Raw genomic sequence first — 12,179 nt, 5'->3', positions numbered from 1 at the left:
TTATACCATCATAGAAGGCTTCTTGCTTGGTAAGGCAGGATTCGCCCTCCGTGAAGCCATACTGTTTCTCCCACATTACCTCTCTGTCTTCCATATGTCCTGGCATAGCTTCCAGGAGGATCTGCTCTATAATCTTTCCTAGCACAGAAGTGAGACTGACAGGTCAGTAGTTCCCCAGGTCATTCTTTTTAGCCTTCTTAAAAATTGATGTGATACTACCTTTTTTCCGGTCTCCAGGGACTTTAAATGACTGCTGTGACTTTTCAAATATAATTGAGCAGCTTGGTGACCATATCAGCCAATTCCCTCAGGATGCATCTCACAGGACCCACAGACTTGTTGATGTTCCTCAGGTGTTCATGTGTGTGATCTTCACTCACAACAGGAGGGACATTGCTTCCCCAGCCCCTCCTTCCAAATCAATTGTTCAAGGTCTGTGTGATGAGCAGTTATCAGAGAAGACTGAGGCAAAAATGTTGTTGAGTACCTCAGCCTTCTCCTTGTCTACTGTTATCAGTTTGCCTGTGTCACTTAACAGCAGGGGTACACCCTTTTGAACTTTCAAAATCTGAAGAGATGTCTGAGTTAATGTAAAGATCACTAGTACCAGGATAGAAAGAAGCATAAATGCATTGTTATTACTTTTCTCTGTTTAGGCTTCATAAGACTCAGAACTCATTAGCTATGGTACTACTCTCGATAAACTATACAGTTTTGGGGATCCAAGCTAGTTTCATTGATTACTCTGTATTGCACCATCTAGATACAGCAGCATGATCAGAGCTAACTTAAGAATTGCTACCATGGCACTGCATTGTGTGATGCAGACATGTCCCAAACATAATTCTAGCTTTGAATTTACAAGGTAGATTGTGGTCAGATAAGTTCACCATGTCAGAATGCCAGTGACATACTGGAGTATAAAATTTTTATTTTAATCTTTACCATGGAGAAATGACCTCAGATTACAACACATGAAGTTACAGTTTTAAACTTAAAAATGTATGTGTCAGTTAATGAAAGTTTTTAAAACATTCTGAAATCCTTACTTAACGAGTAAAATGCAATTGCTACATACTGCTATTCCAGATTTGTAACAAAAGTTATATCAACTAACATTTCCTGTGACCTTACTTGTGGTGTTCTCAGCATATTTAAAATAAGATGTTTTAACTTTCTGCAGATTTCTAAAAGTGTATGCATACCCCCAGGTGCTCAGTTTGGTATTTGAAATAACTTGATCTTAAACCACTTCTTTAGCTACTTCTCAATGATACAAAAGGAATTTTTAACTTCACCGCAATTGAAAAACTGCTTGGGCCTCCTGTGAGTATATGCTCTCTTATTAAATTTCCTTGCTCTGTCTTTAATGGTTGGGTTTTTTTTAAGTATCCAAAGCTGAGAGTTTCCTGTGCTTTAAAAATGTGTATAACTCCCACTAGATTCAGCAATAAGCTGTGTGAGAGTACTTCAGGGAACACATATATTCTGTGTGGGTTAATTAGTTCTTAAACTTTTGCCTGAAAGAAAGGAATTGAAGTGCTTGCTTTAGCTCTGAATCTCAACAATATGATCAGAATGACAGAAATGTGTAACTGATGCAATAATAGGGATGCATATGTACATAATGTTTTTTCTTATTTTCTGTATTCATGATATCTTGGGATGAAATATTTTATTCAGTTCTTCCTGACATTACAACAATGAATACTAAGCTCCTGTGTATTAATTTAATTTCACAGCAATTATATCTGTGGATGATAATCAGGAAATCTCATAAAACAACAGATGTGAAATTTCTGGCTGTGGTTAAATATTTAAAGTGATGGATGGTTCCTAGTAAGGTTTTCAAATTACTGAGACTAGATCCTAGTAATTAGAACTAGAAATCTATCTTCTTCAGGCTGTAGAGTCCGTTCCATGTTAGGTAGAGCTTGCCTGAAAAGCTATAATATATTGCACTTCACAACATTTGAATTCCACAAACTAAGAACATGGCTTCAGTTTCATTTGCAGACTGTTGTTTGTTCATTTTATTTTGCTTATTATCTTGCTTTTATTTTGCTTATTATTGAATGTGAATACCCCTCACATTCAAAACCTGATAAAAAAACAAAAGTGTGTGCACCTGATAGCAGACTCTTAATCCCTGGACACTACAGATGCCAGAATATAGGATACTCCTCCTGTGTGGTGTTTATTACCGCAGTTCAACTGCAGTTGATCATAGACTGGGAGAAGGTTGGATTATCATAATGACTAAAGTAATGTATGTTCACATGATTTAAATGAGAACTAAAGTGTGACTCTGCAGATAACACAGTGGGGCAATCTTAACCAGTACAAATCCAAATCCATATTTATATTCACAATCTAGTTGACATGCTGTTTTCTATCTTGGCAACCAGGGGTTCAATGGAAAAGGGAGGAGGGCTACTGTGATTTCTGTGTGGACTCTGTAAAAGACTTAGAAGTGTCTGATTTACAAATGTCATGTTTATTCAGACTTTCCTGGATATCTTTCCCTTCAGTTTTGGAAAGTAAATTTGAATGTCTCAGAAAAAGTTAGAAGCATGAGATATTTTGAAATGACCACAACTTTACCACTGGTTTAATTATGTTCTTAATTCAGTTTAGCTACTCCAGATCATAAGTTCATAAGTTCATAAGTTCATAAGTTCATAAGGTTGGAAAGGACCTATAAGATCATCTAGTCCAACCATCCTCCTATCACTATCTCTACCCAACTACTAAATTAAGTCCTTTAGCACCTCATCTAAACGCTTCTTGAACAGCGCTAGGGATGGTGCCTCAACCACCTCCCTAGGCAGGCCATTCCAGTGCCTGACCACTCTTTCAGAAAAGAAATGCTTCCTCAGGTCTAATCTAAATCTTCCCCGGCGCAACTTGTGGCCATTCCCTCTCGTCCTGTCATTACTTATCAGGGAGAAGAGACCTACCCCCTCCTCACCACAACCCCCCTTCAGGAAGTGGTAGAGTGCAATAAGGCCTCCTCTGAGCCTCCTCTTCTCCAGACTGAACAATCCCAGCTCCCTCAGCCGCTCCTCATAAGACTTGTGCTCCAGGCCCCTCACCAGTTTTGTTGCCCTTCTCTGAACACGCTCCAGGGCCTCAATGTCCTTCTTGTAGTGAGGGGGCCAAAACTGAACACAGTACTCGAGGTGCGGCCGTACCAGAGCTGAGTACAGGGGGATGATCACCTCCCTGCTCCTGCTGGCTACACTATTTCTAATACAGGCCAGGATGCTGTTGGCCTTCTTGGCCACCTGGGCACACTGCCGGCTCATGTTGAGCCGAGCATCAACCAACACCCCCAGGTCCTTTTCCTCTTTACATTCTTCAAGCCATTCTGCCCCAAGCCTATAGCATTGCATGGGGTTATTGTGGCCAAAGTGCAGGACCCGGCACTTGGTCTTATTGAACCTCATCCCATTGAGCTCAGCCCAGCTGTTCAGCCTATCCAAATCCCTCTGAAGGGCCTCCCTACCCTCAGGCAGTTTGACACATCCTCCCAGCTTCGTGTCATCTGCAAACTTACTGAGCATACACTCAATTCCCTCGTCTAGGTCATCAATAAAGATATTAAACAAGATGGGCCCCAAAACTGACCCTTGGGGGACACCACTCGTTACAGGACGCCAGCTGGACTTAACTCCATTAACCACTACCCTCTGGGCACGGCCCTCCAGCCAGTTCTCCACCCAGAGAAGAGTGAACCTGTCCACACCACGGGCTGCCAGTTTCCTTAGGAGAATACTGTGGGAGACCGTGTCAAAGGCCTTGCTGAAGTCCAGGTAGACTACATCAACAGCCTTTCCCTCATCTACCTGTCTGGTCACCCAGTCATAGAAGGAGATGAGGTTGGACAAGCACGACCTGCCCCTGGTGAACCCGTGCTGGCTGGGTCTGATCCCTTTATTGCCATGCACGTGTCGTGTGATCTCCCTCAATATCATCTGTTCCATAACTTTCCCTGATACCGAGGTCAGGCTGACAGGCCTGTAGTTCCCCGGGTCTTCCTTACGGCCTTTCTTGAAGATGGGAGTCACATCGGCAAGCCTCCAATCTTGTGGGACCTCTCCAGATAACCAGGAATGCTGATAGATGGCAGAAAGTGGCTCGGCAATCACCTCTGCTAGCTCCCTCAGCACCCTTGGGTGGATCCCATCTGGCCCCATGGACTTGTGGCAGTTCAGATGGAGGAGAAGATCTCTGACTGTCTCTGCTTGAATCACAGGGGGTGCATTATGCACCCCGTCCCGGACTTCCAGGTCAGGGCAAGTACCATGTGGATAACTGTCCTGTCTATTAAAGACAGATGTGAAGAAGGCATTGAGAACCTCAGCCTTTTCCTTATCGTCTGTGGTTATATTGCCTGCCTCGTTGAGTAAAGGAGGGAAATTTTCCTTAGTTTTTCTCCTGCTGTTAATATATTTGTAAAAGGGTTTCCTGTTCTCCTTTACAGCAGTAGCCAGCCTAATTTCAAGCTGGGCTTTAGCATTTCTAATTTTCTGCCTGCAGATCTTGGCCAGTTCTCTGTAGTCACCCCAAGTAGCCTGTCCCATCTTCCAGAGGACATAGACTCTCTTTTTCTCTCGGAGTCTCAACAAAAGATCCCGGTTCATCCACACTGGTCTTTTGCTCCTCCGGCTTGACTTACAGGACTCCGGGACTGCCTGCTCCTGTGCCTTTAAGATTTCCATCTTGAGGAGCATCCAGGCTTCCTGGACCCCTTTACCCTTCAGGAGCAAGTCCCAAGGGACCCTTGCAACAAGCGTCCTGAACAGGTCAAAGTCTGCCCTCTGGAAGTCCAAGGTAATAGTTTTGCTAGTCACCCTCTTGACGGCACCCAGAATAGCAAACTCCACCATTTCATGGTCACTCCGGCCAAGACAATCTCCAACCTTCACATCCCCTACTAGTCCTTCCCTGTTAGTGAAAAGTAGGTCAAGCAAGGCATCTCCCCTGGTAGGCTCTTGCACCAGCTGAGTCAGGAAGCAATCATCCACACATTCTAGAAATCTCAAGGACTGCTTCCTCTGCGCAGTATTGTATTTCCAGCATATATCAGGGAAGTTGAAGTCCCCCATGAGAACGAGTGCTGGCCATCGTGCAACATTTACGAGTTGTTTATAGAACATCTCATCTATTTCTTCATCCTGACTAGGTGGTCTATAACAGACCCCCACCACGATGTCACTCCTAAAGACTATCCCCCTGATCCTTATCCATAGACACTCTACTTTGTCATTTCCAACCACTAGTTCTTCAACATCAAAACACTCTTTGATATAGAGAGCTATTCCACCACCCTTTCTTCCCTGTCTATCCCTTCTGAAGAGCTTGTAGCCATCAATCCCAGTATTCCAGTCATGGGAGAGGTCCCACCATGTTTCTGTAATAGCTACAAGGTCATAGTTAGCCTGCCTCACAATGGCTTCAAGCTCTTCTTGTTTATTGCCCATGCTGCGTGCATTGGTATAGATGCACTTCAGCTGAGATATCTGCCTCACCCCTTTTTCCAGCACAGCCTCCTTAGGCGCTTTACTGGAGAGCCCTGTTTTATCCCCTTCCCCCGTCACAGCTAGTTTAAAGCTCTCTCAATGAGTCCAGCTAGCTCCTGTGCTAGGATTCGTTTCCCCCTTTGGGATAGGTGTGTCCCATCAACAGATAACAGGCCAGGAGCCGAGTAAACTGTCCCATGGTCAAAAAACCCAAAGTGTCTATCTCTACACCAACCTCTCAGCCAGTTATTCATCACTTGTGTTTTCCTAGCCCATTCTGTGTCCTTCACCACCCCAGAAGGTATGGAAGCAAACACCACTTGTGCTCCCACCCCTTGAACTAATCGCCCTAATCCCCTAAAATCTCTTTTCATAGTTCGCAGACTTCTCTGAGATATTTCATTGCAGTCTGCCTGAACTACTAGTAATGGGTAGTAGTCGGTGGGGCGTATCAAGTCCGGGAGTCTTCTAGTAATGTCCCTGATTCGAGCCCCAGGGAGACAGCACACTTCCCTGCGGTTTGGGTCTGGTCTGCAAATGGGGCCCTCAGTTCCCTTTAGAAGGGAGCCACCCACTACGATCACCTTCCTTTCTTTCTTAGTAGCAGCAGTCTCAATGCACGGAGGTGACTGCCTTGCCATTGGTGACCTCCTGCGGGAATCTTCCTGCACTTCACCCCTTATCACCTCTTCAACTTCCAATGCTGCAAATCTATTGCTTAGGGGTATCTGGGGGCACTGGGGAGGCAGAGGGGGAGATCGCCCACGGCACCGAGCAGGGACTCTCTGCCAGCCCGCCCTATCCCTCAGATATCCCCCTTCTGCCCTATGGGGACAGGTCAGGGAGTCCACCAGAAACTGTGGGGGATCTCCCTGGTACCTTTCTCTCTGGCACTCTAAGGAGTTACTCCACCAGTCAATCTCCCTCTCACAGTCCCTGATGGCCCTCAGTCTCTCAACCTCCTCCTTCAATTCAACCACCATGTTAAGCAGATCTTCCACCTGCTCACACCTTGCACAGGAGAACTGCTTAGCACCCTCATCTAGTAGTAGCAGGCTCTGACACTCCTTGCAACCAGAGACCTGTGTAGCCACACTTCTAGGCAGACCTTCTGTCTGGGTTGCCACAGCCTTCTTAAGGCAAGCCCTCTGTCTTGTAGAGACCATGACAGAAAAAAATAAAAACAAAGAAACGAAAAAAAAATTGAGAGTAAATAAATAAATAATGGTTTATAATAATATATAGATAGATATGAATTGTAATGTGATACTTCGCGGCCCTCCCTGAGCCCTTCAGGGATATACCCCTTCAGTCCTAATCAGCTGAGGAGTGTGGGCGAGGGCGCTGAAACCCTGGCAACGCCTATGCCTCGTTAACACCTACCTCGTTAACACCTGCGCCTCGTTAACGCTTCGTTAACCTCTCGCGAGAACAGCCGTTGGGACTGCCTGCTCTCACTCGGATCCTGAGAGACTGGAACCTCCCGAAAACCCACCCTGTACCTCAATCAGCCACTGCAGCTCCGGCTGTGCCGACTCCAAAGCAGTTGATCACGAGGACTGAGCCAATTAATACTCAAAAATTAATCTCAATCAATTAATACAATACTCAAAAATCAATCAATACTCAAAAATTAATACTCAATCAATTAATACTCAAAAATTAGACAATACACCGAAAATCCGTACTGTTTTCCAAGTCTGTGTTATGTGGCTGTGAGTAAGTCTTTGTGTTTTGCAGGGGCCAGATGGTAAGCCAGGTTTACCAGGATTTCCTGTAAGTATTATGTTCCTACAGTCAAAGTAAGCGTTTTTCAGTATGTTTTAATATTTCAAGAACTATATTGAACAGAATTTGTATAAAGTCTGATGAATTTTCCTATAAGACAGTATTTTTTAATCAATGTTTACAGTAGAAATTAGCCCTGGAAAATATACTGTTATATGTACAACTCACATTTCTGCTCATCTCAGAGTCAGTATTGTAGTTCAAATATATTAGAGTCTAATGAAAAAGTACTACCAAAGGAAAAGTTCTGTGTGAAATAGGAATAAATGGAACAAAAATGGGCTTCTAAACACTGTCTTCATATGTATATGGAATTATATTATTCCTTAAGCCTTTTTTTTTTTTTTGTTACCACTGTAGAGAACTGCTAGGTTTACTATTTCTCAAGTCTTTTAGGATGATAAAAAGACATAAGAGGGTATTTTTTTAATAAAATTCAACAATTTTTTTAGAATAACCACTTTTTTTAAGGATGCCATATTAGAAGCATTACACAGCCAAAAATAGTGCGTTATATTATGTTCCCTATTGTGTTCGTAATGCTATCTCATACAAGCATTATCTGTTTTGTGACTTATAGTATTGTTTGTATTATCATATCTATATTTTATATAATGTGATAACATTATTTTCCCTTATTTTGAGTGTTTTATGGTTTAGATGTGTTCATGTGATCTCAAGACCATTTGTACTGCCTGAAAATAAGTTCAAAACTGGGGAAGTTGACAAATAATGTTGTCAAATAATCCAAAATTATACAAAGGATTGTTTACTGGGTCCTGTGTATGGTAGGATACCACAGGAAACCATACAAAATAAATATCATTTAAAAAAACCCTCAAAATGCTATTCAGTTAAAAAAGAGCTGACAATATTTAGAAAATGATATAATTAATAATCAGTCTTTCAGAATTTTTCCATGAAAATACCGTATTTATCCCTACCTTGTGTATTTTCTATAGCTCTTCACTAACACTGAAATCATGTAAATTTTTTTTTTCTTGACAAGTAAACAAGAAAGATTTTCTGAATGCACTTATTATAGAAGATTGCAAAACAAGAGAGGATCTGGCCAGAATACTTTTACTACAGGACAGATACAAAAATAATCTCTATTTCGAATATGCAATCTCTCTATAAGTAATATATATATAGCAATATATATATATATATATATTATTGTCCTGTTTCTTGAAAATATAACTACAAAAATTCTGTTGAAAATCAGACTTAGTGATGAATAAATAAATAAATAAATAAATAATTGAAAAAACAGACCAGAGTGTAGAGAAAGTATGGTAGGGAGGAAAGAGAAGATTTTAGGCTGAATTTCCATTCTTGTTAACGTTTGCTTATTTCCCTCTGTGAATATGTGTAAACATCAGATTCTTTTCCTTTTTTTTAATCAGATTATCCCTATCTGATATTTGATTTAGGAAATACATAGATTCAGACAGCAATTAAGTCTTGTAAGACTAAGACTTGTAAATCAAGACTTAGATTGCAACTAGAGTGATTCAAGTTTACATTGTTTCATTTATTTAAAATGGCATGTAGTAAAATGGCCTGAAATGGCTTAATATTTTCAGCAGAACTCACCATGGATTTTTTATATTTGATTTTGCTTAGGGCCCTCGGGGACCAAAGGGTGATATTGGTTTGCCTGGATTGAAAGGACTCAAAGGACAACAGGTAAGAGTAAATGCTTTACGTAAAATACATACAACAAAACGTACTAGATAACAAATCATTTGTGACATTGTAAGTTTTATGATTCTGATTTTACTAGAGATTGGAATTTTATAAGCTAGTGTGAAAAAAATGTACTAAGAGAAATTTGAAAGAGTGCTGAACAAGACACCTGATATAATACAAGAGCTGCTCTGAAATAATGCCTCCTATTTTATTATGTTGGCCCAGGATTTCAGAGGCAAATACTGGTGTTACTGAAGTACAGTTTTAATCTTCCCACTATTCTACACAATTATGTTGCCACATTACAGATTACAGCAGAGGGGCAGTTTGACAAAATGACATCTGAGATGGAACTGCAGATGAAGCAAAGATGTGTCATTGAAGTCTACCACGCAAGAAAGTCTGCACCCACTGACATTTATCAATGCTTGCTTAACAATTCTGTGCTCAAACAGTGGATATGAGTACAGTGAGACAGAGGATGATGTGTTTCAGCAGTGGTGACAGTTAACAGTGGATCAGCTCCACTGGTGCAGATTTCTAAGAATACAGCATGCAGTCCATAGCTGTTTGTCACCAGTGAAAATTACAGAATCATAGAATCCTTAGAGCTGGGAGGGTCCTGTAAAGGTCATCTAGTCCAAATCTCCTGCATTGAACAGGGACATCTACATACAGCCAGATCAGGCTGCTCAGAGCCTGAACCAGTCTGGCCTTAAATGTCTGAGGACAGGGCTTCCACCACATCTCTGGTCAGTTTGTTCCAGTGCCTCACCACCATTATTGTAAAAAAACCTCTTCCTTAAATCCAGTCTAAATCTCCACTCCTTTAGTATGAAACCATTTTCCCTTGCATTGTAACAACAGACATTGCTGAAGAGTCTGTTTCTGACATGTAAACACCAGGTTATTTCCCTATAAGGATTATAAAATGATTCTATTGCAGCCTCACATCCGTTAAATCTCACAGAAAACAAAGTCAGTAAAACTAAGCCTCAAGGACTCTTCAAAATATTCCTTAAATCTGCAGGAGATTAAACTCAATGGAAATTTGTAACCTGAGTTATTTTAATCATCAATGCAACTGTTAGTTTCAAAACAAATTTCTTGGGAAACCTATTATATCAAGATACTCAGACTGCCTGACATAGAAGGCAGAAAGTTACAACTGAATGATCTAGGGTGGCAATCACGTGTTTGCACTGGGAATTAAAATTTGTAATTGTGTTGCCATTATTCAATAAAATGCATCGAAGAAAAGAAACTCAGAGGTTCATAATTTGAATGTTGGAGATTGGTGTTCCTTAACGATAAAGGAATTGCATAGTGCTCCAAGGACATAGAAATAAAGATTCTTGCTTTCCTGATAGTTTGGCATTTTCTACTTAGTGTTCTATAAAGAATTTACAGTTACAACAGGATTTACTAACCAGTAACTAAGCTGACAGTACACAGGAATATTTCATTGCCCATTTCCCTTTGACAGAGATCTTATGTACACTTTTCATACAGATAATCTACTGAGAGCAATTGAAAGTCTTTTTAAAAAAGAAAGCATTAGTTTATCTCAGTGAGATCTACTTTGACTATAATTGCAGGGTGAAAAAGGAGAACCTGGAGCTATTATCACTGCTGATGGATCTTTAAGTGAACTATTAGGAAGAAAAGGGCAGAAGGTGAGTTAATACTGTTTTGTGTTCTTCCAGAATGTTGGGTGGCCTTGTTATCAGCCTCTTCTGATAGGTACTGTGGATGTTCTCCTTGTAATTGTTGCATGTGTCTGTCCTCAATAGGGTGAAGCTGGAGTGGTAGGACCAATGGGACCAATGGTAAGACATTTCCAAACTTCAGTGATTCTCTTTTGATATTTTTTGTTTATTTTACAGATGTCAGTAATTGTAAATGTTGCTTGTTTTAATTTTTCATATCTTCTGAATAGAAACAGTAAACAATATCCATGTTTTCAGATATTCACTGTTCTTTAGAAAAAAATATTGTTTTTATGTATATTGTACTGTAAACTACTGACTTGATAGAGGATTTGAATTGTGGTAGCACAAATTATTTACTAATCCATGCAATATCTTCAGACCTATCAACTTGTATGACTTATGAGAAGATTGTGAGTGAACTAGGCTGGTTTGCCCCTACGATAAAAAGAGAGAGGTGCTCTAGTTGCTCTCTGCCACTGAATGGAAGGGAATTATGGAGAGCATAGTCAGATCTCCTCAGAGGTACCCAAGAAAAAGATGTGTACCACTGATCTTGCAGCAAGGGAAATTATGAGAAGGAAAAGAAAAATGAGAGTAAAAGTGGTTCAACACAGATCTAAGTGCTCAGAGCGGTGTGGATTTCAGAGCAAGATGCTAAACAGCAGGATCTAATTTAAAAGCTTGCCTTGCTTTAAAGGTTCGACCAGAACTAAATTATTCTCTGATGCTATTATATAACTCATCACAACAGATGGTATCAGCCCCAATTTCTATAAGATCCAAGAATTTGCAACTAACTCCCTTGGGTTTAGAGGAAGCTGCACATCAGGAAGTAGCATCAGATAATTTACTGAAATTGGGATTTAGTGTCCTTGTTTCACAAACTTGGCCTAAAGTCTTTGACTGGACACAAGATGTACAGAAGCACAATAATTTTGTTAGAGCAGGAATTTATTTACTGTAGTCTCTCATTTTACAAAGATCAACAATCCTGAGTCATTCTTTGTATCTGTCTGTTATGTAGCCTGAGCTCCACTGTGCCTAACTTATTGTTAGTAGTTTTTGTGGTTGCTGATGAGCTCATGAAAGAGGTTAAGGCTGGAGGCAGTATAGGCTGTAGCAATCACAAAAAATTCCAACTTTAGAACTATGATCTAGGTAATCTTCGAGGCCCCTTCCAACCCAAGCTGTTCTGTGACTCCTTGATTCTATGATTCTGTGCATTAAGGTGAACAGGACATTTTGCAATCAGTTGCTGGGGTCTTTACAAGGGACTAGCTGACTCAACTGACTGTTGATAAACTGCTTGAATACTGTGCATTAGAATACCTTGAGAGAGCTATCCCACCTAAACAGAAGAAGAGTTCCTTTTGTCCTCTTTATGGCTGCTGGAGGAGTTTATCCTTTCACCTTGACACAAAATCATGGGGTAATTTAGAATGAAAGTGAACTTCAGAGA

At 40.8% G+C, this 12,179-nt stretch overlaps 1 protein-coding gene across 1 annotated transcript in view; it reads left to right on the top strand.

Moving 5' to 3' along the window:
* COL15A1 (collagen type XV alpha 1 chain) overlaps positions 1-12,179 on the top strand; it is a 153,101-nt gene that overhangs the window by 83,247 nt on the left and 57,675 nt on the right. The window contains exons 15-19 of the mRNA XM_065753005.1: positions 1,261-1,326; positions 7,266-7,301; positions 8,943-9,005; positions 10,607-10,684; positions 10,802-10,837. Of these exons, the coding sequence (XP_065609077.1) occupies positions 1,261-1,326; positions 7,266-7,301; positions 8,943-9,005; positions 10,607-10,684; positions 10,802-10,837 (279 nt within the window). The remainder of the gene's footprint in view (positions 1-1,260; positions 1,327-7,265; positions 7,302-8,942; positions 9,006-10,606; positions 10,685-10,801; positions 10,838-12,179) is intronic.

This window comes from Cyrtonyx montezumae, unplaced genomic scaffold (assembly GCF_038088225.1).
Source record: "Cyrtonyx montezumae isolate F1298 unplaced genomic scaffold, pur_monq_1.0 scaffold_8, whole genome shotgun sequence".
NCBI lineage: Eukaryota > Metazoa > Chordata > Aves > Galliformes > Odontophoridae > Cyrtonyx > Cyrtonyx montezumae.
The sequence above is the reverse complement of the archived record's forward strand: the minus strand, read 5'-3'. Positions and strand labels throughout refer to the sequence as shown.